At 41.1% G+C, this 25,241-nt stretch overlaps 1 protein-coding gene across 1 annotated transcript in view; it reads left to right on the top strand.

Moving 5' to 3' along the window:
* Window positions 1-459: 459 nt before the first annotated feature.
* kif1aa (kinesin family member 1Aa) overlaps window positions 460-25,241 on the top strand; it is a 38,986-nt gene continuing 14,204 nt past the window's right edge. The window contains exons 1-30 of the mRNA XM_084012201.1: window positions 460-604; window positions 2,335-2,502; window positions 9,237-9,310; window positions 9,720-9,902; window positions 10,023-10,088; window positions 10,334-10,512; window positions 11,663-11,774; window positions 12,039-12,116; window positions 12,262-12,327; window positions 12,420-12,437; window positions 12,546-12,624; window positions 12,707-12,785; window positions 12,990-13,132; window positions 14,052-14,090; window positions 15,664-15,875; window positions 16,497-16,576; window positions 17,094-17,169; window positions 17,797-17,876; window positions 18,359-18,465; window positions 18,573-18,653; window positions 18,738-18,918; window positions 19,189-19,261; window positions 19,400-19,490; window positions 19,575-19,723; window positions 19,817-19,995; window positions 20,173-20,310; window positions 22,188-22,502; window positions 24,531-24,649; window positions 24,770-24,855; window positions 24,945-25,074. Coding sequence (XP_083868327.1) covers window positions 2,397-2,502; window positions 9,237-9,310; window positions 9,720-9,902; window positions 10,023-10,088; window positions 10,334-10,512; window positions 11,663-11,774; window positions 12,039-12,116; window positions 12,262-12,327; window positions 12,420-12,437; window positions 12,546-12,624; window positions 12,707-12,785; window positions 12,990-13,132; window positions 14,052-14,090; window positions 15,664-15,875; window positions 16,497-16,576; window positions 17,094-17,169; window positions 17,797-17,876; window positions 18,359-18,465; window positions 18,573-18,653; window positions 18,738-18,918; window positions 19,189-19,261; window positions 19,400-19,490; window positions 19,575-19,723; window positions 19,817-19,995; window positions 20,173-20,310; window positions 22,188-22,502; window positions 24,531-24,649; window positions 24,770-24,855; window positions 24,945-25,074 — 3,319 coding nt within the window. The 5' untranslated portion in view covers window positions 460-604; window positions 2,335-2,396. The remainder of the gene's footprint in view (window positions 605-2,334; window positions 2,503-9,236; window positions 9,311-9,719; window positions 9,903-10,022; window positions 10,089-10,333; window positions 10,513-11,662; window positions 11,775-12,038; window positions 12,117-12,261; window positions 12,328-12,419; window positions 12,438-12,545; window positions 12,625-12,706; window positions 12,786-12,989; window positions 13,133-14,051; window positions 14,091-15,663; window positions 15,876-16,496; window positions 16,577-17,093; window positions 17,170-17,796; window positions 17,877-18,358; window positions 18,466-18,572; window positions 18,654-18,737; window positions 18,919-19,188; window positions 19,262-19,399; window positions 19,491-19,574; window positions 19,724-19,816; window positions 19,996-20,172; window positions 20,311-22,187; window positions 22,503-24,530; window positions 24,650-24,769; window positions 24,856-24,944; window positions 25,075-25,241) is intronic.

The following is a 25,241-nucleotide window of genomic DNA, read 5'->3' as shown; positions in this document are numbered from 1 at the left end:
CATTCAAAACTGCCCTGACAGTAGCCCAAGCCCCTGACAGTAGCCCAAATCAGAAAAAACTACTGTATTTTACCTTTAAATTACAACAACAGTTATATGAGGTGTTTTAGGGGGGGTCACTAAAAGTGCTCAGTTTTTTCCCAGCTCCCCCCTCCCTCTCCCCTCCCTCTCTCTTCCCACCACTGCATTGATGCTGTTACCTCCCTCGGTGATGATGTCACCGGCTGAGTGGAGCGCGAGCATCCTTCCTAAAGACGGGCAGACAATAGGGCCATTTTGACCGCCTCCGAGTGTGAAGGAGCGGCCGAGCATCTACAACAACACACCGGTGTTCTTCCGTTCCTCCCCGGTCCCGGCTGGCAAGGCAGGGCAGAGAGTGAGAGAGATAGAGAGAGAGACAGAGAGAGAGAGAGAGAGAGAGAGAGGGAGAGAGGGGTGGGCCGGTAGGTAAGAGACAGCGGTAACCGTGTTCATGGAGGGGAGAGGCTGCTAGCAGGGGCAGTGCCAGACCAGGAGGAGAGACCGTCGTAGGTGGAAGAGGCTGCGGAGCGGCATAGCAAAAACAGCCGGGCGAGACAAACACGACGTTACTAGCACTGCGGAGGTACGTTTACCCTTTTATTTTATTCGCCCACTGCCACGCAGGTAACGCAGTTTTAACGTACTGTTGGGTAAATCTCCTGGGAAGAGATGAACGTTGGGTGCGGCCATTGAGGAGGCTGTCCGTGTCGGGAGGAGACAACATGACATTAAACCTGCCCTGTAATGCAGCACATCATATTATAATACAGCTGCTAATGTTTGATAAAAATGTGTTTTAACAACGTGTGCAGGACGACGGGAATAACTGCCCAGTCATTGAGGTACAGCCCCGTGTGTTGCTAGCAGGCTACAGCCGTTAATTGAGGAGACGTTGGCGTGAATCAGAAGCTCGGAAAATTACGTTGTTGTTGTTTTTTTTTTACAGAAATTAATGATCATTTTCAGCCCAAACAAATGGGAGTGTTAAGCTAGCGTTGACCTGTGGTGGATGGCTGTGTTGTCATGCTGAAAAACATACAATTCAAATCATTTTTTTATTGAGTGACAAGGTTAAAATTGTGTCGTCAGGCTCAAGTACACATCAGCAGCATGGTGAATATGACATTAGCCTTTGTCGCCGGGAAAATGGTGGCCGCCCAGCTGAGCTGCATCATCAGCTGACTGCTCCTAGCATCTGTATGAGGACACCATAAACCAGGCTGTTTATGGGAAACTATCCTCAGAAAATACTGTTTTATTTTCCTATGCTAAATATTCGGTTGCATTGGGTGAACATGAGATTCTAGTATTTCCATCACTTTATTTCAGATATCAAAGCACTTTCATGTGGAATCTTTCTTTCTATTTTTTTAAATTAATTAATTCGAATTAATCTTTAGTCTACACTATTGTTGCACCTTTAAAAACTAAATAAATAGTGTTTTCCCATTGTCACGTTAACCTGAAATCATCCCACAAATGGATCTGTGGGGCAGCTGTAGAGGGTGTACCAGGAAGCAGGGTGACACAGCAAATTTACAACACTCAATTATGATGACAGACATCTGAGTCACACAGCATATAGGAAACATACACTGAATTAATACAAAAAAACATTCCCCCTAATCTTGGGCATGAATCAAGTTAAATAAATTACTCTTTTACTGTTATTGGCATGCTATAAATGACGATGGCTTTATAATATTCGTAGTTAGACCTGTGGCATTCAGTGGAAGCTAATTCTATCACACCGTCACTGTTAATGCTTATTGATGAAAGCATTACATTATTGTAATTTGATCGCCCCAGATGATGATGAGTCATGGTTGCTGTTGATACAATCGCGATGACGCCGTATGGTAAAATCCCACAGTGATTTTATGTCCGTAATTCGTCTTTTTAGGAGACAGCGTTACGAGTTTCGAGTTGTTCATGAGGCCGAGCTGCTGAATGCAGCCAGACCCCGGATTTGTGACTGGTTTCACAGCCATTGTCATCCAGAGAAATAGCCTGACATTTAGCTGCTGCTGCACTTCTTTTGTTACTGCTATAGCTTTATTATCCATCTCCTTTGGCTGTAGCTGACCATGCGTGGTCTTTTCATGTTACAGCCCCACAGCCCTGCCCTCCTCTATTGTTCTAATCATGTCAGCCATAAGGTGTGATGTTCTGCACTTACAATTTTTAACACTAAATGTAAAAACCTCAGTTTTGCAACACATGCCAAAAAAAGTGGCATAAGTCATACAAGTCAATCCGTACTGATAAAACTGGGAATTGTATAACCTAAGATTTATCTGCTCCCTTCCACAGACCTGCAGGCCCCACACCTGGGCACTAAAGAAGGCACCCCAAGGTGCTAGGAAGAAAGCACCATGGCAGGGGCCTCTGTGAAGGTGGCGGTGCGTGTCCGCCCCTTCAATTCAAGGGAGATTGGAAAAGAAAGTAAATGCATCATTCAGATGACTGGAAACACCACCAGTAAGTACTACAGCATGTGTGACATGTTCTTGTTGTATGTTTTTATTGTCTTTATGATTAACTTTAGAGTGCATGAACAGTTGCTACACACTGGTTGGCAGAAGGCACCTAGTTAGGTTTAGGCTCGAGGCTTAAGGCTGAGGTTCAAGCGTTTCTGAGCTATTGCTGACCTTGACCTCTGACCATTGTACCAGTAGTGACTCTGCAAATCTCCTGTGGAAAAACCTCTTCCAAGGCATGTGATATGAGCTGGAAATTAATTCAGAATCAAATTTAATTTCCTTAATCTGTATAGAAAATGTCACCTTGTTGTCTTGCAAGATTGACAACTTTCTTAATTAAAGTGTAATCTTTTCAGTTACTCAACTCAGCAGCAGAGCCTGCACAGGAAATCTCCTGAACATAATGCTGTAGGTGACATAATCTCCTGCATATTTGACCTGATATTTTTTTTAGGGCAGGGCCTTTAATGTGTTTATGTGACCAGATTAAGCCAGATTTAAAAATGGCTCCTATTTGAACATTTTCCATTCAAATCTCAAATATTTAATAGACACACAGCAATGACAGGTACGTTTCTAAGAAACAGAATGATTTGGAGCCAATAAAATAACCCATACAAACACTTGTTTACCTGCCTGTAGCTACAGGTAAAGTTTCCTGCAAAACCAACTGCATTTGTTTTTGTGACCATATGTTTTTAAGCTTGTAGTTCAGAGCAGCCCACATTCCTTTGGTTAAACAGTGTAGAGTGAGGAGACTGGAAAGATACTCGATATGTAGTCTGCTTAGGAAGGTAAAGCCATTTGTCAATAATGAATGAGGCTTCCTGAAATATTTACCGTTTGGCCTAATTTAGCCATCTCCTCTCTCCTTCCTCATGTCCCGGGTGACTAGACAACAAACTGGGTGTCTCATTTTAACTGTTTGATTTTGTGATGTAGGTCCCTAATAGACTAAAAGTAAAATGATTGGTTTAAACACAGTCGCTCCAGGATTTCACAGCATGAGGGTGACTATATTTGGTAAACACCTACGGTAAATGTTCTTGCCTTGGCACAAACCTCCTTCCTCGTCACTTGCAGTGGACGATGAGTATATTGCTGTCTGCAGTGTCTCCTTCAGCGGTGTGAACTCAGATCAGAGGCACCAAAGTCCACAGGGAATACACTTACAGTATAGATAACACTGAAATGTCCTTGGAGACGTCCTGTCTGATTTAATCTGTGAATTAGAATTTTTCTAATCAGATAAAGTGGCTCTGTTGTTCTTAATTAAGCATATTGCCAATACAATCAGTATGTCGTTTGCTTGTTTTTTACTTTATTCTAATGTATTTGGTTCCTGCTTATTCATTCATTCACTAACCTTCTCCTAAATGGTGTTGTTTGGAGACTTCCTGAGAGAACCCAACATAGTAGTTTTGCAGTAAAAATTGACTGTGGTTCATTCGACAGTATACAATGGCAATCCGGCTTTCAAAGCACAGCAGGCTTATAAAACACATACCATAGATTACTCTTGTAGAGCCAAAAAGTGCTATTTCTGACGCTTGTTTTTCAGGTATATAGATTTTCTGATTTAGTTATCACAGTCAAATCAGAAATAGTTCTGATATCTAATATAAGTTAGCCAAGGATGTGCAAACAGATCTCCTTGACCTGCATCCAGTTAATTGTGGAGCTTGTGGGCTTGATTCCAAACAAAGTAAATCACTTCCGTAAACTGATAAATTACAGATAAAGTTTCAGGAAAAATTTTTTTTGCAGTGGACAAGTCACGATAAGTCCTTAAAATTCATAATTAAATGGATTTGATCAGTAATGTCAACAGTGCTAGAAAATGTGTTGGTGGTCAGACCCACACTGAACACAAAGCTGCTTTCAGTGAGAGTGCTTTCAGCAGAGCAGATTGTTCTCTTCTGGATGTGGACTGGAGGATGTGAGCCGACTGATGTCATGAAAAAGCCCATTGGTTGCAGTGTCTGGAGGGGTACAGAGGCAGGGTATAAATGCCCCCTTGTCTTTTTGTAGTCTGGGCTGAGGAAAGGAAAAGAAGAAGAAGGAGTGGGGTTTTTTGTGTGCCTCCGTCTCTGCTTTGTGCTCCCTGACACTCATGTGGGGGTCAATACCCCAGTTCCCACAAAGCCGGAGAATGGCAGTAATCTTGTTGTGTGGGAGATCTTCCCTCCCACACTGGCCTTAATTAAGATGCAGGGGACGGACCTGAAGGCCTCTCTTTCGAATGAGGCCTTTTTGGGTGCATATACTTGGTGGATAGATTTAGATTTATATTTTGGCAAAGCACATCTGCATATACGTAACTATTAGAACCCTTGCAAGTGTGTGTTATTATGTATATTCTGTGTGTTGGACTGTAGACACACTGATTTTATTTATTTAAGGGAAAATCTAGTCGATTCATGTTGCTTCTCTTAACTTTTAGCACTATTATATACATCATTATCATACATTTTACTGCTCCATAATGATATTTTTGGCATAGATGGTTGAGCTTTAAACCTTATACTCCATAAACTTGGAACAAAGTCCAACATAAAGCACCTACAGCCGGCTCTGCTGCTGATGCTGCTGCTGCTGCTGCTGAATATAGTAGCATCTGCGTGGCTCTCCTCCAGTCCCTGTCAATGGGTTCACATCCCCTCCGCCAGACCTGCTGACGCAGCCACATTTCCTCTCCTATTGACTTGGGCAGGTCATCCGTGACAGTCTGACCAGCATCACTCAGTCACAATTATAAAGACAAACATGGAATGTGCCATAATAGGAGGCTGCAAATATGATGCATGAAATCTAAGCAAATAATCACCAGACAGTGCGTGAATACTACACATATTCTATTTGTGCATCTGTCTACCTCAAATTTATATTATTTTATTTTATGTTATATACTGTATATAGACTAGTTATACTAAACATCACACCCAGACATTTTATTAACTAAGTGATTAATCAGTCAAAGATATAATTAGCAGATTATCTGATAATATTAATAAATGTTTCGCAGTACTACCTTGATGGAAAAAATAACTTACCATTATTTGACAGCTCAAAATAATTTACGAAACAGCTCTGAATCAAGGACTATATAATAGATAATAAATGACTTAGAACAGGCCTCAAGATACAATAGAGCATGCTTCCGTTCATTTTAATGGTCCAATCGTGGATTCATTTTTGGATGGATCACATTTTAGGCAATCAAAATCAGATTTTGGGAAGTATAAGTATATAAAATTACAAGCAGCTTATGAATGTTTCCTTCTTATTGTTTCTCTGTTTCAAAGATTTGATTGTTTGGCTGGAAAATAAGTGTGAGTATCAGTATAAGTAGTAGTACACTCAAACTCACAAGTAGAAGTCAGTATGTGCAAACTTTATGCTGATAACTCCGGATCACCTCTGGTTTGAGAGCCCTCCACCAGAAGAGAAATGAGTTGCTGTTGTAACCCGTCTCATTACGTTTACCCCCTATGACATGACTTCCAGACGCCACACCATCTATAAACCCAACACCTTGTGATTAGAAAGCGTTTCCACCATAAAAAGAGAAGACTGGTAGTAAAGGGGAGTGTGATGAAGATGGGAGACGTGCTCTGTTTGCTTATAGTGCTGCTAAAACTGGCCTGAGGTAGAAATCACTCTGACGCACAAGCTTTGACCGCTGACAACATCACCTAAGCTACCGGGTTCAATTAAAACAGGCAGACGTGCCCAGTGTTTCACTGTAACACTCATTTTTCTGCCAATCACAGCCCCTCTAATGTAATTACCATATCTGAGAGCGAGGCGGAGTAAGGCTGTATGAATCATACCACGATCAGAGATGAATAAGCAGCGAGAGGATGTCATACTGCAGTGCTTCTGCTTCTGGGTGATAGTCACATCTTGATATATATATTTTCATTTTAGACGTAAAGTAATCCATGACAGGTTTATTTAATGGGTTTCTTCTGTTGAGGAATCCACAACCAATCAATATCTTCCCAGTGTTCACCACATGGCACCTTGTGGGATCATCATTCATTGTCTGGCTATTAGATATATGGATGTATACGTACATCTGTAGAGGCTTTTCATTGAGCGCCTTTTAAACCTTCTTTCAAAAACGCTTTTTAACATTTTACATCAGTGACAGAAGAGATGTGTGTTAATGCTGCATAGCATGTATCAAAGGCATTATGACAGAAAAGTTAGCACAGGTGCAAAGCCTTTATTAAGTAATGTTTTTAATGTTTAAGTAGTTAATAACTGCACAGCCACAGCGTATTTCCAAACTATATGGGCACACTGTTTTTTTAAGAGAGTTCCCTGGAACAGGTGATCCGGGTGAACTGAATCACTGATACACAAATGTGATGATGAGAACGGGGATTAATAGCTATTGCTTGATTAATGTTCACTCTCCCTCTAATTCTAAGTAGATATTTAGGTCTAACTGGAATTTGTAGTGACGTCACGGTGTCTCTGATGTCACGACACATTACTGTAGAGGACCATTTGCGTCAGGAGACAGTGCCCAGGAGAGGAAATGAGCCGTATGGAAAGCATTTCCAGCTAATTAATGAAATAGATTCTGTGGTGAGCAGACAACCTTGTGCCTTTCATGACTATTGATTTTTATTATAAGCGCAGAATTCAGATAAACATGAAAGAGGCTGTGTGTGTCAGTCGTAGTGCATCTACTCTCATATTTGGCCATCTTCCAGGGTAAGTGGTCACGTCATGCCCAGTAAACAAGGCTTCATCTTTTTGTCATGGGCTTGAAACCAGAAACCCACGCCAGCCACAATGGCCTATATTTCATGCCTGGAAACACAGGAGCAGCGTAGAAAGGAAATAACAGTGTGCACACTTACTTGAGGACTTAGCCCTGGGCCTTTTCCTCTATTATCGACCACATCTGCATTAGCAGAGAAAATGGTGTCTGGAGCTCTGGGAGGAAGCATTGTCATCGGAAGCATCTCCAGACCACACCAGATATGGTGTTCCTGTGTGGGCATGCTACCATGTGCTACCCTTCATTTCAATACTTGAGTTTGATTGATGCAAAAACAAGGAATATGCATTTATGTATCTGATATTTTCCCAGTACACCAGTTATTGGATGCTATAGGCTTTTATCAAGGATCGCTGTAAAAAACAAAACAATCAGTTGATCTATTTTTATTTATTTATTCATCCTTTATTTATGCAGAGAGACCTTATGAATTGTGATAATCTTATTCAAGGTCATTGAAGGTTTTTCACTTAAAAGTATGTTAACTGAAAAAAGATGTCTCGTCTGTGATGCAATACAAATATTTGGTTTTCAACAAAATGCAAAGCGATACCAGTATGTGTATCATTTTCAGGTTTTCAGCATCTTTTGATGATTATTGGGATAATATCATGAATCATAATTATTTTGGCCAGAGTAATCATCATGACATTACATTTTCATATTGTCCCATGCCTAAAGAACACAGTGTTAATTGTAATTGTAAAATCAACACTAATTCTTGATACTGCATAACCTTTCCAGATGTAAATATACAGCTTTATGAGCTGCAAGTCCTGTCAGTGAACCAGATAAAGACGTGTCCCGTCATCATAAAGTGAATGAGTACCCTCATTTCATTTGGGAAGGTCACGGAGCAGACAAATCCAATATGATGTTAGGTCCGATACTGTATCAGTATGAAGGGATTTGATCAGAGTCATCATTATCCTGGGGATGTAAATCTACCAGACCAGAATATTGAACTTTTTAAAAAGCACTGACTATCATAAATTATTAAGGATACTAATACTGATATTATTATTATTGACAAAATTTAAAGTAATACATGTATAATGGGAGAATGTATTTTCCTGTTTGAGTAGAAAGATGGAGTTTTTTATTTGATTGATTGTGATTTGTGCCAGTCTTTGTGTGACTTACATGACAAAGATGTCATTTGAAAAATCAAATTATTCTGCTGGCTGATAAAGAAAACAACTCAGTGCTGATGGTTGTTTCACACCGACACTGTTGAAAGAGCAGCTGATCCTGCTGAGCTGCTCTAAAATGGCCACTGGCAGATAGAGACACCTGCTAGGTAACAACATGGCCTTTTAATCTGGCTCCGGCATTAGGCCAAACTACAGTTATTAAGAATGCAGTTCAATGTCAACACGGTTAAAAGGGACCTGCCTAAAAACAGACAAAAAGAAAAACACACATAAATATAACAAACAGTTTGGTGTTTTGGGTGTGTATTTAGTTTCCCAGGCTGACCAGCAGGGCTATATAAATTTCAAATATTGTTTTTGGTGTGCATAATATTTCCTAGTTGGTGAGATGCTCACATACATAATAATACACAAGTTTCTAATGTATTTTCTGCTGATTCACGTTTAAAAAGCGATCACTGTTGTTTGTACAATTAGCTTAATTTCTTTAATGTGGGCAAAAGACTGTGATTAGCTTAAATGGCAATGCAATTTTGACAACAACACGAGTATAAGAAGCTGATAGCAACTGATCTCATGTGATGGATGCGTTTCAGTGTCCATGTAACCGCATTCAGATGGTTCAGGTAGCACATGTGACTATTGGTTCAGACAGAGGAGGCGACTAAGGCCTTTCCAGTTCTATTTGCACAACATGACACCGACATCAGCGCAGATACAGTTTCATGTGGGCCGCTCTTACCCTCGCTCTGACTCGTGTTCCTTGTCCTTGTCTTTCAGCCATCGCCAACCCCAAGCAGGCCAAAGACAACAAGAGCTTCAACTTTGATTACTCCTACTGGTCCCACACCACGGTAACTCTTTCTGCACCTCCGTAAATACACCCCAACAAACACACACACATTATCACTGTGTACCGTTTTATGTGGGGCTCGGGAAAATCTATTTCATATCTCCATAACAATATATATCATTATCAAGCATGTTTTCTGGTAGTTAAATAATAAATCAATAATCTATATGAAATATCCACATGGTAAAGCCTGTTTTGTATACTTAAAATAGAGTATTTTTTCATGAGTAATTTAGGTTAGTATGTGCTTGTTATTATCAATGTAGACGACGTAGATGTATGATTTCATCACAATACAATTCCACTGAAAGACGATACATTATCATACTGGACCATCGCCCAGCCCTGGCTTCATGTTGTGTGGGCCACGTTTACGATTTAAATGGCTGATTATTGATCTCTGTCCATAGCCAGAGGACATCAATTATGCCTCACAGATGCAAGTGTTCAAAGACATCGGAGAGGAGATGTTGCTGCACGCTTTCGAGGGATACAACGTTTGCATCTTTGCTTACGGTCAGACAGGAGCTGGCAAGTCCTACACCATGATGGGGAAACAGGATGTCAAGGATCAACAAGGGATCATTCCCCTGGTACAGACATATTGTTATTACAGTGCTGATAATAAATCAAAGAAGAGATGAGATTGAATGTCTCAAAGGTAACTTTATTGAGTAATTACGGAAGTAATGTTCTTATTTTTCTCCATGCAGCTGTGTGAGGATCTTTTCACTAAGATCAGTGACAATACAGACAACAGCATGGCTTACTCTGTGGAGGTAAATACTGTTTCATCCGCTCCTCCTGTTTCTTTGATTACATTTGTTTGTCAGGGACCACGCACATCATTAATCTTGCACAATCAGAAGAGATGTTGTTATACAAGTTTAGTCACCAGCTTATTTCCATCTGTAGTCTCTGGGTATGGAGACACAAACTCAATTAACGCAAATACAAGTCTGCTGTATGTGCTGTATCTGCCACCTGCTATGAATGTTCAATCTAACATAATGAATCTGAACAGGTAAGCTACATGGAAATCTACTGTGAACGTGTGCGGGACTTACTGAACCCCAAAAACAAAGGAAACCTGCGTGTTCGAGAACATCCTTTGATGGGACCTTATGTGGAGGACCTGTCTAAGCTGGCCGTCACCTCTTACAATGACATCCAGGACCTGATGGACTCCGGCAACAAGGCCAGGTGATGGAGCTGTTTATTCATTCAGCTGCTTCACTGTTATTGTAGAGGACCTGGTGAAATATTTAGTGTGTATACCATTGTCAGTTCTTGCATAGTAAAACTAATTGAAATGCAAAAATAAATGCCATGTACCAAGAGTTCAGGTATGTTAAAGAGACCATTCACCCCCGAATCAAAAATACATATCATTTCCTTCTTACCTATAGTGCTATTTATCTCTCTAGAACAGAGGTCTTCAACGTTTTCAGGCCAAGGCCCCCCAAGGCTGATAGTGACTCGGTGGAGGGACTCTATTACATATCATATAGACTTGTGTTCCGTATTAAACTGGGCCAATAATAATGTGTAGTGCAGCTTATAGTGCCAGGCATAACAGTACTTTGTGATGATGTACAGAATATGCTAAGCCATTAAAATAATAATTGTTCTATTCTATTTTTGCATTTCTACATCACAATTTCACAACATAATATTAAACAAATAGGAAGATTTATATTTGCTTAATATAGGATGTATTTGTGTTAGTTGTATTTTTGGACATATTAAAATTTTTGGAAGAAAAAAGTTTGGGGTCAATTCGGGGACCCCCTGCAGTAACTCTGCATACACCCTAGGGGTCCCGGACCCCCTGTTGAAGATCTCTGATCTAGAATATTTTGGAGTGAGTAGCTGAGTTTTGGAAAAATTGGCCACAGATCTGTCTGCCTTCTTGTGGTGCTCAATGTGCCAAAAATACATTTGAAAAACTCAACAGCAATGTCTCTTTCCAGAAATCATGACCTGGTTACTCAAGATAATCCACACAGCCTGTTGTTAGCAGTTTCATGTGGGATCTTTTTTCTTTTAACGAAGCTTCACCACTCAACCGTATCACCGCATCGAAGGAAGCATTATATACTTGATCCTGCTAACTCACGTAGCACCACAGAGCTAGCTCACATGACAGGTCACAGGTGTGGAGGGTCACAAGCCTCTCATCTATGAGTGGATGCACACTTTGAATAATGTTTCTTTATTATGTTTGTTGGACCTATAATAGAAACAGCAGGACTAGATATTTGCTCCATCGTCTAAAGAGACATGTTGTCCTTGTTGGACAAACCACCAGCTTGCTGCACAAACTGATGAAATGTCTTCACTGTGTCTTTAGGACTGTGGCTGCCACCAACATGAATGAGACCAGCAGTCGCTCCCACGCTGTCTTCAACATCATATTCACTCAGAAACGCCACGATGCTGAGAGTGATAACACCTCTGAGAAGGTTGAGTTTTATCCCACCCTACGTGAATGTAGTTAACATGGAGTTGTTGCCTCTGCTTATCTACGAGCTGATTGATGACACTGATTTAAATCTTGTGGGAAATTGGAAATCAATGGTTGCTTGAAGGTCATGCTGTTATTGTAAGGTAACATTGGGAAGATGTTTTTTTAATGAGACCCGTCTCTAGAATATATATGAATAGCTTTAGGGTTGTTTTTTTGCTGTCAGCTAATGTGTAGTTAATTTCTGGATGTTCTGTTGCAGGTCAGCAAAGTGAGTTTGGTGGATTTGGCTGGCAGTGAGAGGGCAGATTCTACTGGAGCCAAAGGGACCAGGCTCAAGGTGAAACATTTCCGTCAAATGCATTTTAAAATATTCAAACGCAGAATCACAAATCTACAAACACATCTCCCTACTATCCATATTAAAGCATTTAATCACTCTGTTTGCCTGTAAATATCATCCTCTGTTGCTTGCACTATCATAGGAAGGAGCAAATATCAACAAATCTCTAACTACACTGGGGAAAGTCATCTCTGCTTTGGCAGAAGTGGTATGTATTATATCTTTGGGGTGTACATTGGAATAACTAAGCAGATGTTTTGAAGGATTAACATGTTCATTTTACGGTCTGCTGCATTTTAGGACTCTGGGTTGAATAAGGTAATTTATTTCACTTATTCAAATTGTTATTCATTTATAAAAAAATGTCTTAACCCAAATGCTGATGAATGCATTGCATTTCATGCCGTGTTTTAATTTGATACACAGAACAAAAAGAAGAAGAAGGTGGAAAGCCACATCCCCTACAGAGATTCAGTTTTGACTTGGTTACTGAGAGAAAATTTAGGTTTGAACACAATACATCTTTGCTCTTACTGATCCATTGGTTCTCGACATCTTAAGCTAAAGTCTTGCCTTGATTGTGTCAGGGGGGAATTCTCGTACTGCGATGATAGCTGCCCTGAGTCCAGCTGACATCAACTATGATGAGACCCTCAGCACACTCAGGTAGACATCACATTTTCTGCTGTGTCATTTTCCTCCCACACAGCTGCTGTATGTTTCTTTGTGAGACCACGGTGTTGCATAATACCTGTTTCCCTCAGTGGCTTGCATCACTTTCACACTTCAAACACCCTTCATGAGCTGCAGCTGCAGTGCCAGGCTGCAGAACCCTGTGGATTGTGAATGATCCTTCCCTTATTTCCACAGGTACGCAGACCGGGCCAAACAGATTCGCTGCAACGCTGTGATCAATGAGGATCCCAACAACCGATTGGTGCGCGAGTTGAAGGAGGAGGTGTCTCGACTGAAAGACCTCCTCTACGCTCAGGGCCTGGGTGACATCATCGAGAGTAAGGGATCATTTATTGGGTTTATGTGACCATTAGTGCTATCTCTAGATTGAATTTCAAATGTCTTGTAATGGTTAGTGTGCACACTGTTCTCAATGATACTGCCCGCCTCACCTCAGCCCACACAGCTCCCCTCACAAGCACTGCACTTTTATTCTCCCTGTGCTCACAAACATTGCGTGAGTTGATAGTTGATACACAAAGCAAATAAAGAGCCATCAATGGCAGGACATGAATGGAGATGAACAGAGACTGATTGTCTCTAGTCTGCAGTGGGACCAGAATTGGCAAATAGTTTACTCCCATATGGAATGGAAATAGTGTGGGCAGGGTTTCAAGCATTTACATTTAAACACATCTTTACAGAAGCCTTGAGAGGCAAATGAGAAAAAAAAATGTTTTTGACTAAGAACATGTGGGAAAAATGTTTTGTGATGATAATCTTTCTATATCCCTTCAATACATTTTTAATCTGTAAAACAGGTGGGGGAAAAGGTTGTGGCAACACATGCAATATGTATTTGTAAGTGTTTAGAGTGCATGGAGAAATTAAAACTCACCTCGAAGAAAACATGATGCTCTTAGTCCCTTTTAAAACATGGGGTAGTGGTGCACTTCAGCCTCTTGTGGTCCATATGAGTATTACAACAATAAATACAAATAAGGGGGGTGGATTCACCTGCCGAAACATTTGTTTCACCTTGCAAGACTTATTTTCCCCAGCTGTTTCATAGATAAATATAAAAATATCCTGGAATTTCTCACATGCCTATCAGGGCTTCTGTACATCTTAGTCACAAAAGTGTGTTTTTTCCCCAGCAAATAATAACGGATTGATACAATTCATGAAAATGTTTTATCTAAAGATGTTACGCTGTCTCTTTTTCTCTCTGTCACTCTTCATCTTTTCTTCTCCCAGCATATCGAGCAACTGGTGCTGACATAGAGGGTTTGAAATGTGTGTTTTCTGGCTATTGCTTTTGCTCTTGTGGCAGCTTAGCATCACCGGTGCTTAATGTGACAGTAATTAGCGGCTTTTCCCCCTGTGTTTTCTGCAGCACCACAATGTCATAAATTATCAATCAGAACGTTTTAGACGAGTTGCACAGAAATACAAATGCATTACAAGCAGCACACAGTCGCGGTCGGAGGGTGATGTTCAAGCTCTGCCATTTTGGCTCTAACATTTGTTCCTGATTGGGTTAAATGTGCCAAGTCATGGTAGAGATCTGTGTACGGCTTTACGACTGTGACATTGGTGGGACATAGTTTTAATTGTTAGTGAGCAATGAAGCAGAGCAATAGAATATGGAAGCTAATGGACCATAATGAGATATGTTTCATCTCTATCGATGATTTCCCTGGTGGAGAAACTTTAGCCTCCCATTCCCCCAGCAGGGTTTTTTTCTGACTCTATTGCCCCCTGTTGGCAGCAATAACAGTAAGCACAAGATGATGCTGCCTTCTGGCACAGACAGAGTATAATCACTCACGTAATACTGGATCTTTGAGGTCGTCATCTTACTTCATGCCATACATTTTTACTGTCTTCCTATAACACATGACTTCATTATCTGCTCTGCTAGGGCCATATTATGTGATCCATCTTGGCAGCCAACAGCCTGTCCAGATGGATGGCTGTGATACACTTTCCCAATGTATTGCTCTGCGTTGCCATAGCAGCGGCTGCAGGGTTGATATTCTTTATTTTGTAGAATCTATCATCTGCCTTTGACAATGCCAGGATAAAACCACTGAACAGAAAACGAGGAACATGATGTGAAATCAGCTTTGTTGGTAGACTCTTTTGATTAGAAAGAAATAATACATTGATATTGAAAAATGAAATGTCCAATGAGGACTGAGGTTTCCAAACAAACAATGTGTCTGATTCACATTGTTTGACATTTCTAATTTTAGGGAAGTACACTGAGCGTTAGATGCATCTTGCTGCTTTTAGATAATAATCTGAATTGAGAGTTCTGGTTTCCCAATGTTCTCTGCCGGAGATGAACCCATCACAAATTAGATGTTGTGTTTCTGCACAAAGGAGTCATATATTTTATGTTCCAAACATGATGACTCATTTTGTTTTTGCTTGATTGGGAGTAAGCAATACAATTGTTATCTCATACTAGATTACATATCTGAAATGGCAGCTGAGCAATATAAATATGTGGCAGATTTCCCTATTTTGTCTTGTTTATGAATGTTCCTGCACACGACGCTCTGCTTGAAGTTTCTGTATACTAGCTGCATTTTCTTTGGTCATGGCTGGGCGGCCTCCTCGTTGCATCTTTTAAGTTGGTCCTCTCTGCGCGTGGCTTTCTGCTGTTGCTGCCCTCGCTTCTATACTAGCAGTTGAATTTTCTCTCTGTGAGTTAGATTTGTTTCAAGCTACATATCTTCTTTCTTTTTCTATTCTCCCTTCTCTTCTCTTCCTTATCTGTTTGCGTTACTCCATTTCTTTGTTCCCTGTTATTGATTTCCCCAACCTCACTTCTTGTACACAACCCCGCGGCCCCTCCCAGCCTCAACAGACGTATCCGATTACAAGAACAATAACAATAAAGGCCAAGCTGTGAATCAAAGAGATGATTTCTCCACAGTGACCAATGCCATGACGGGAATGAGTCCCTCTCCGACTCTCTCGGCCTTGTCCAGCCGTGCCGGATCCATTGCTAGTCTTCATGACCGCATCATGTTCAGCCCGGGTAGCGAAGAGGCCATCGAGAGGCTGAAGGTAAACACTGGAGACAATATTGTACACGTATCGTTAGCCTACATTCACACAGTGTAAAAGTACTACATGAACACGGTGGATATTCCCAAAGCTGCATTTTGTCAAATAAATCTTTAGTGTCCTCACTAAGCATTTTACTCGTTGAATTTACACAGTTGAAGTGTTAAGCTGGAAATGTTCTTAACTTTTGCTATTGTTGGCAAATGTCATGAAAAAAACAAACATAAAAAATGATATATTTGCCATTAGTATTCATCAATAGCATCTGAGTTTCCCTAATAGGCTCATTGCTTTCTACTGAGTCATAAATCTTTTAGTATTTTGGGGGCAATCAATACAAGAGGGATGATCATGAAACAACTATTCAAACTTTTTGCTGAGAACTACTTTCATTGATTTGGTGCTCTAGTGAGTATTGCTCACGTTCATTTAATCAAGGAGCACGTCAACCTGTTGAACAATGTGGCTGAGTTTTTAATAGGACAACAATGAAGCTTTATGGCAAAGAGGAATTTGTTAGTGGATCGGTTCATGGTTCGATCTTTTCATGGGATTTGTTGACAGAAAGACACATAAAACACACCAGAGCTGTCGTTAAAATCACTGTCTTTTGAATGTCAGGAAACAGAGAAAATCATTGCTGAACTCAATGAGACTTGGGAAGAGAAACTTCGCAGAACAGAAGCCATAAGAATGGAAAGGTGAGATAAACAATATTCCATTTTTATTTTACTTTATTTTATTTCATTATTAAAATCCTTCCTGGGATTTGTTTTTTTCTCTTGGAAAAAAGCTTGAGCTAAAACAAACAAGTACATTGTGAAAAAAGACAAAAATGAATGAATACTGAGAGACAGCAGGCTTATAACAGAAAACTATTTAAAATATAACTTAATATACTAGGATAAAATAATAAGAGTATTTTATAGTAATATAAAATAAATTAAAATAAGATAATAATCCTGGTTTTCTAATCTACAAAGTGATTCATCTTAAAATGGCTCCATAACCTGCACAGAGAGGAAAGTACAAACATAGAAGAGGTTAAAGGAACAGCATGTATATGTTTTTACCATAAGGTTGTTACTACTTAAGGAGTATCTAATACATAAGAAACAAAAATGTACCACTCTGTACTGCATGTAAACGATATTGATGAGTGACATAAAGACAAAACCTGCCACAGCTTGGTTTGCTAAGTCTGACGTTCATCCACAGAGAGGCCTTGCTGGCAGAAATGGGTGTAGCCATGCGAGAAGATGGCGGGACACTTGGCGTGTTCTCTCCCAAGAAGGTAAGAAGATGGGACATTTGCATAACTCATCTGTGATCTAATACTCACCATTTAAAGGATTCACTGAAATGCTTGTTTATTTACTCCAAAGCCTTCCGATAACCCTAGAAAGCCCCAGCCTGTGTTTATCGACACAGTCGGGCTGTTTTCCCCCAACGAGGTTCGTGGCTGTGAAGTGTTTAAAGCTGCCTCCCTCTCTGAGTGCTCTGAGTCTCACTTCAACAGGAGCCTCTCCAAGGCACATCAGTCCAGGGTTTCTCTTTATCATTAAGCGCTATCTACTTCCTTAATCACTTCAAACACTCCCTCTCTGCGCTGCAGGCAGCAATGGGTGTGAACATGGGGGGAAAGATAATGATAGTGCCCCCATTTCAGGGATTTATGGCTGTTTGCCTGCAGCTCCATATCATCAGACTGAGACACTCATGCTGTGCAGCTGTGGGGAGTGGATTGGAATTTGAATCGGATTGTTTGTTGTTTGTTTCTGGGAGAGATTGCCTTTCAGCTCCCTGGTGTGCAGTGTATGCATATGTTATATTGTAAATAACATATGGGTAATGAAGGATTTATGTATATTACTAACCATACATTTCTTCAGAAAGTTAATTGTTCCTTGTTTTGCATCAGACGCCTCATCTGGTGAACCTCAATGAGGATCCTCTGATGTCGGAGTGCCTGCTGTACTACATTAAAGACGGGATCACCAGGTTAGATATCATCACAGTATCTAGTAGGGATGGCATGATATAGGATTTTATCACGTATCACAGTAAAAAACACTCACAATCAGTTGATTGTGGTGAATTTCCATTCTGGGATAATCATATATTTCATCACAGGTGACTTGAAAAACTTGTCTAGAGTGTGATGTAAAAAATGTATGGAATTATTTATTATTATTTATAAAGTAAAGTATCCTTTATTTATGCAGGAAGACTTTATAATTTCTGAACATCTTATTTACGATTATTTGATTGTTTCTCAATTAAAAAAAATGTTTCTTATCGGTCACGCAATAAAAATATTTGTTCCTTAACAACATTTAAGGTAAAATGAGTATTTTTGCGGGAGAATGCTTACAACTCTTAAAATGGCATTTAAACATTTAAACATACGTATGTTCAGTTGTCATATTAAATCAGGACATTATTATTCATTTGTTCTCTCTGACACCATGTCATCTTTTTAGGGTGGGTCGTGTAGACGCCAACAGTCGTCAGGATATAGTCCTCAGCGGCCACTTCATCAAGGATGAGCACTGCACCTTTACCAGTTCTACTGGTCCGATGGGAGAAAGTGAGCCATCCTTATCTTGCTCCGCAGGCTCGTAGTTGTGTACGTCAGAGTTTGATATCGACAGACAGGAAGTGAAGCCTCATATTGTCCTCTCTGTTCCTAAATAGCTGTTGTCCTCGAGCCCTGTGAAGGAGCTGAGACTTACGTCAACGGAAAGAGAGTGACGGAGCCCACTATCCTCAAATCAGGTAAGCTCTCTTTGAATGTTACCTTTCCTTATGCATGGCACCGGTGTAGCAAGTCAATGTGGTATACTCTATTTATTTATAAAGGAAATCGCATCATCCTGGGGAAGAGCCATGTGTTCCGGTTCAACCACCCTGTGCAGGCCCGGGCTGAGAGGGAGAGGACCCCATGTGCAGAAACCCCTTCAGAGCCTGTGGACTGGGCCTTTGCCCAGAGGGAGCTGCTGGATAAACAGGGCATCGACATGAAACAGGAAATGGAACAGAGGTACTTATATTCATACTTTACTTGTTCAAGAAAGGCTGTGTAGGCAGCAGATCGAGTCTCACCATCATATTGTAGACAGGAACAACAGGAAGCTGGGGAGGAAAGAAGAAGAATACCAGATACTAACTCTAAATCCTTAATAGCTGCCACATTAAGCAAGCATGCAGTAAATTGCACGGTGAAAGGCATGCTGCTCCTGACATGCTTTCCATTGAGGTGGTGCATCGCCTCTCTCAAGCCTGTTTAGTTTACTTGTGTTTTTGTCTTCAGGCTGCAGGAGTTGGAGGACCAGTATCGCAAAGAAAGAGAGGAAGCCAACAACCTTCTGGAACAGCAAAGACTGGTACAGTAATGAGCAGCTTTGAGTGCGTTCAGTAATCATTAAAGCCACAGGAAGTTGGATCTAACTGAAATTATTTTATGATTATGTACTATCTATAGGTGTATTTCAATTGATTGCATTCATTATTTAATGGTCTAGGATTATGAGAGCAAGTTGGAGGCTCTTCAGAAGCAAGTGGACCGTTACTACCCAGAAACCGTTGAAGAAGAGGAGGAGCCAGAGGAGGAAGGTAATGCAAATGAATGGACATAAGCACATATCTGTGTTGGTGGCGAGCAACCGAGTGATGGTGTTTTATCCCCGTTGCTCACAGTGCAATGGACGGAGAGGGAAAGAGAGCTGGCTGTGTGGAGCTTTCGTAAGTGGCGGTGCTACCAGTTCACCTCTCTCCGTGACCTGTTGTGGGGGAATGCCATCTTCCTGAAAGAAGCCAATGCCATTAGCGTAGAGCTCAAGAAGAAGGTCAGACATGTTGTTGTCATTTCACCTCTCAGTATATCCACCATAAACCTGTAAGGCTCTCTGACCATACCAATGCTTTTTGTGTCCCTGCAGGTTCAGTTCCAGTTTGTGCTGCTCACAGACACCCTCTACTCCCCCCTGCCCCCAGACATGTTGCCCCCAGAGGCCAACAAGGACAGAGAGAAGCGACAGTTCCCACGCACCATTGTGGCCGTGGAGGTGCAGGATCAGAAAAATGGAGCCACTCACTATTGGACATTAGACAAACTAAGGTACATGAACATGCACCAAGTCTTTACACAATGATTTTAATAGTCTGGGGTCAAAATATTGCTGAAATACTTTCAAAAAGTATAAAAACAAACAGTATAAACATTTCTCATTAAATCCACGCCGTGCTTCTTTTTAGTCCAATGACTTAATGTGTCTATCATTGCTGCTTCTTGCAGACAGAGGCTGGATCTCATGAGAGAGATGTATGATCGCGCTGCTGATGTGCCCAACAATACCACTGAAGACGGTGATAATGTGATGAGCGGAGGAGATCCCTTTTACGACCGCTTCCCTTGGTTCCGTCTGGTCGGCAGGTAAATACCCTCTGCAGTATATGGACAGCACAGGAAGGCATTCATACTGAACTCACACAAAGGTCAATGACAGCGAGCAAACAGAAGCCCAGTGTTTGTCATTCCATTCAGGATAATGGCAGGCTGTTGGCCGTAACGACCACGTATTGTGCATGTGGTCAACCGAGTCACAATGTAGTCTGCAGCCCACTTCATTACAGAGTCTGTCATTACATACTGAAGGCTGGTGTTCAATTCAAGTTCAGTTATGGGGGACTGCAGCCGATCCCAGCTGGCATTGGGCGAAGGCGGGTAACACAGGGTATCACAGGGCTGACATGTAGAGAGAGACAACCATTCACATGTTATATAATATATATGTAGTCTACATAAAGCAGATAAAGCAGCAGTTATAGATAAATATTGAAACATTTAAACCAGTTACTACAGAATTTAGGCTCTCTAAGGTGTTAGAATAATACATAAACACATAGAAATAAGCTCAGTACATTTTGCTTAACCATGTCATGCTCCTGATGTGATGTGATATCTGGAAGTGACTGGTCTCTGTGGAAGTTAATCTTTTTTTATGCAGGATGTCAATCATCATCTTCGTGGCCTGCCAAACATAAGTACTGTATATGCACTCTCAGCAAAAGCGGTTAAATACTCCTAACAACCTCTGTAGCTTGTCTCACACTCTCCCACCTGTACTCTGTGTCTCCACTGTGCATACTAAAACAAACAATGAGAGCAGATCTTTTTCACTTTCAGCGATAGTTTGGATGTTTTGAAGTGGACTTGTATGAGATACTAATCCATAGTTGGTGTATTACATACAGTAGATGGAGTTTGGAGAAACAGGAGCAAAGCTACTGTTGAGGACAGAACACAAAAAAACGTATTTTAAACAAAATCAGTGTAAGTGTGTGCTACATTTTGGATATTTTGTTCTGATGGGGAACTGAAGCTGTTATATTCAATGCCACTAGGCACATTTGACAAAACCAGTAATTTCTTTTAACACAATCGCTGGTCTACTGCTGCCTCGATCGTTAATTTGTTTGCGTTATTGTGGGATTTAAAAGGGTCAGTTTGGATTAACAAAGGTCACACAATAACATAAACAAACTAATCAATTGAGGCAGTGATCGACCTGCAAGGTAGGTCTGTAGACTGTTTTTGTCAAAGGAGTCCTGTAGCTTTGAAGAGAGCCTCTCCCCAAGAACACCATGAGATGGCACACAGCTGTGTTCATTTTAATCTGTATCAGTATTGAAGCTTACAAAATCATTGCATAAAAACAACAGCACTTTCCTTACAAAACTGCTTTTAGAGATGCACATTTTTTAGATCATGTGTTACGAGTGTGTTTTTGTTTTTATGTTATATATTTATGTTCTGACTCGTTGAGAACTGCATTTTGCTTCTATATGCTAAATATACAGTGTATTATGGAAGTGACAATACACTGATTCTAATATAGATAACGGCTTCAGTTCCCCTTCACAAAGTGCTGCTGGTAGCAAGATAAAGCAGGGAAAGTATTCTAAATATAGCATACACTTAAACTGACATTGACTTTCTTAAGTGAGCCTTTCTTACAGGTGTCTAAGATACGTTTTGCTGCTGACCTCATCCACTGCACTACATTGCTTTGCTCCTGTGCATCTATTTCTCCAAACAGGGATTGTGCTGACCGCTGTAGGTAATGCACTCACTATGAATTAATAACTCACTTCTAACTGCACTTCACAACACCCGAACGATCCCTTTAAATGGAGGACGTTTTTCTCCTATGGTCCAGTCCATATGGCGCTCTACCGCCCCTCTTGTTTGAACAAGTGTGTTTCTATCTAACTGTTCTAACCTAGTTCCCATGTCTCTGGCTGCACCAGAAACCCCATTTTCAACACATGCATGAGCGAGCGCATGAGTGACCCTACCCCGTCCCCGTCCCCGACCCTCTCCAACTCTGAAATTACTGAGCTGGCTGACCCGCAGCGGGAGGGTCGAGGGGAGGAGGAGGAGTTGGAGGACCTGGACGATATCTTTTTGGACGACCCGTGCTCGGAGCTCGGGGGAGAGGATGATGATGATGATCATGATGATGATGATGATGATGATGATGATGAGGGAGAGCTCTGCCGAGGCTCCGGCGAAGGCCAGGATCCCTTTTACGACCGCTCACCATTATTCAGTGTAGTGGGAAGGTTGGTGAGGTTTCGGGGAGCATGCTGGTTGGAGGAAACTAGCTCTTTCACGCTGAGACACAGGGTCCGTTTCCCTCGAAAGACATCAGCACAGACGAAAGGACATTTTTGAAGAAGCAGTACACAACACAGATACAGCACAAGGTGCCCTCACAAAGTCCTGTGTGCATGAGTAAATGGAATACGCACATTAAATCAACATTTTTCATTGGGACAAGTGATCTATAGCTGTAATATCAACATGGAGTTGGGGCATTTCAGTTGGATAAGTTCAGCAGAGATTTTAAAACAATTTTATTTCATCTTCTTAAACACGTCCTGCTTGCTTAGAACAAGTCAAAGTAGCAGCTTTTGTTTCTAGTCTCTGTCTCAGTTGTCACTGTGTCTCATGTTTGAGACACAAACGTTCTCAAATGTAAGACCACAAACAGATTTTCTTTAACTGAGTAGACATTTCTGGGCTTTGCTTTCTATCTTTAATCTCATCAAATTTGACTGCTGCTTGATGATATTTTTTTGTGTGTTTTTTTGCTAACTGTTTCTTCACACTAACGTAGACTCAATGCTTCTCCTGCATATTACAATTCTACGTCTAAAACAAGTTCTTAAAGTCAGCCCAGGGAAGGTCACTTCATACCACTTGTTTCCATGGAAATTCAAGCAAAGTTGATGCTCAACAGCTGCTTGAGGTGTGTGTGTCTCACTTCTATGTGGCTAAAAGCAAACTAGTGGCTTTTACAGAAGACCGTTCACTAGCCAAAGCACTGACATGTCTCATGGAGTATATTCAGGTCTGATTTGCATAACAGAGGATTCCCACAGCGAAATATTCTCACCACGCTGTGAGACCTGAATAAGCATGAAAGAGTCTGGAAATGATTCATATGAAATAGCAAAGTAGTGTTCAAGGAAGACTCAAAATCTCAAGATGAAAGAGCTGGTTTCTACTGCAGCTGTCTCTTTTAGGCATGCCAGAGCACAAGTCTTTTCATTTTGACCTTTTTTGTCAATTTTTACTTGAATACGTCTGATGATGAGCTAGTGCCCCTCTTTTGCACAAATTAGCACTTCGTCCCAGGAGGTGCACTTTGATTTCTGGTGTCATTCGTTGTTTTGTTTTTTTGGTTGGTTTTATGTGTAGCATACAGTATATCAAGCTGTTGGCACTTTTTATTCAAGCTGAGCCATGTTCCGTATGATGATTTCTGTTCCATTTGCTTTTGATTCCTTTGAGTCGAGAAGTTGAAAGCATTTTGTTCACCCTTATTGTCCTGAGCATGCCTTCTTTGCACCTCACCAATCTTGTCATAAGCCTTTCCCTTTTTACACACTCTCCACCCTTAAATGTCTACCCCTGTTGGCTCGTGGGAAATGTGGTCCTTGACTGCAAGATCAAGTATTTGGAAGTATATAGGAACATTTCTAGTGCAGCTGTTCCCCCATTTATATTGTCAAGAGTGTCTGTCACCACCCCTCAAATCTAATTCAAATACAAAGTGCCTCATTTTGGATCGGTACATTTGATATATAGTGTTTTCATATTGAGGCACGTTCACAATGCACATGTTAGTGCTTTAGGGTGTAATCATTAAGCAATACAAAAAAACATTATTCCATGAATGGAATTCATTGCTCATGAGGAAATCATCCGCTTCCAAGCTTAGTAGTGAGCTGGTTTCCAAGATTTTGCAATCATTTAAAGAATTCAAAGTTGACCCTTGCACACATGCTCCTTAGCCTCGCCAAGCTTTCATCAGTATATATATATATATATTAGGAAATACTGCATGTGACCCATACATGTCCCGATTATGTCATATTTTCTAGATGGTGAGGAAAAGCCCCCACAAAGCGGTAGTAAAGGGCAGCCATGGCCGTCGCAAGAGCAGTCCCAGCTTCTGTTTGGTTGCTTTGCAGCTCTGTGTTCTGTTGTCCAGTCCAGTGAAATGTTATCAAGTGTGAGCCATCTCCTTGGCTTGGTTGTTTCTAATCTTTTATCATCTCTCTCTCTTTCTGCTTCCCATTCAGGGCTTTTGTTTATCTGAGTAACCTGCTGTACCCGGTTCCTCTCGTCCACCGCGTGGCCATCGTCAGCGAGAAGGGTGAAGTGAAAGGCTTCCTCCGAGTGGCGGTGCAGGCCATATCAGGTAAGGCTTGGGCCCTCAGCCACACCGTTGTTGAGACAAAGGGCATGAAGGGACTGAAAGGGTAGGCTATGTGTGACTTCTCGAGGGAGTGAAGTGAAGGTGCTTTGTGTTTTCCTCCAGCTGATGAGGAAGCTCCCGACTACGGCTCAGGAGTGAGGCAGTCAGGCACTGCCAAGATCTCATTTGAGGATCAGCAATATGAAAAGGTAGAGAAAATAACGGTATGTAGACTATACAAGGTGCACTTTTACATACCGACATGTTAAACAAGTCCTATTGCATCTTGCTTTTCCAGTTCCAGTCCGAGTCCTGCTCTGTAGGACTGTCCCGTACTGGGATTTCACAGGAGGAGCTTCGCTTCGTGGAGGGGGAGGGTCAGAACGCAGAACTGGGACCCTCAGCTGATGAGGTCAACAATAACACATGTGAGGGTAATTGTATTTAATGAATGAATGGATTTTTTATGTTTAGAGGTGTGTGTGTGTGTGTGTGTGTGTGGCCACCAGACTTCCTGCGCAAAAGACGAACAGCAATTTCTGGCTATGAAAATTGAAGCCAACACTGAAGCACCTTAAACTTGCACTCTCTCTGC

This window comes from Eutrigla gurnardus (assembly GCF_963514095.1).
Source record: "Eutrigla gurnardus genome assembly, chromosome: 6".
Lineage (NCBI taxonomy): Eukaryota > Metazoa > Chordata > Actinopteri > Perciformes > Triglidae > Eutrigla > Eutrigla gurnardus.
The sequence above is the reverse complement of the archived record's forward strand: the minus strand, read 5'-3'. Positions and strand labels throughout refer to the sequence as shown.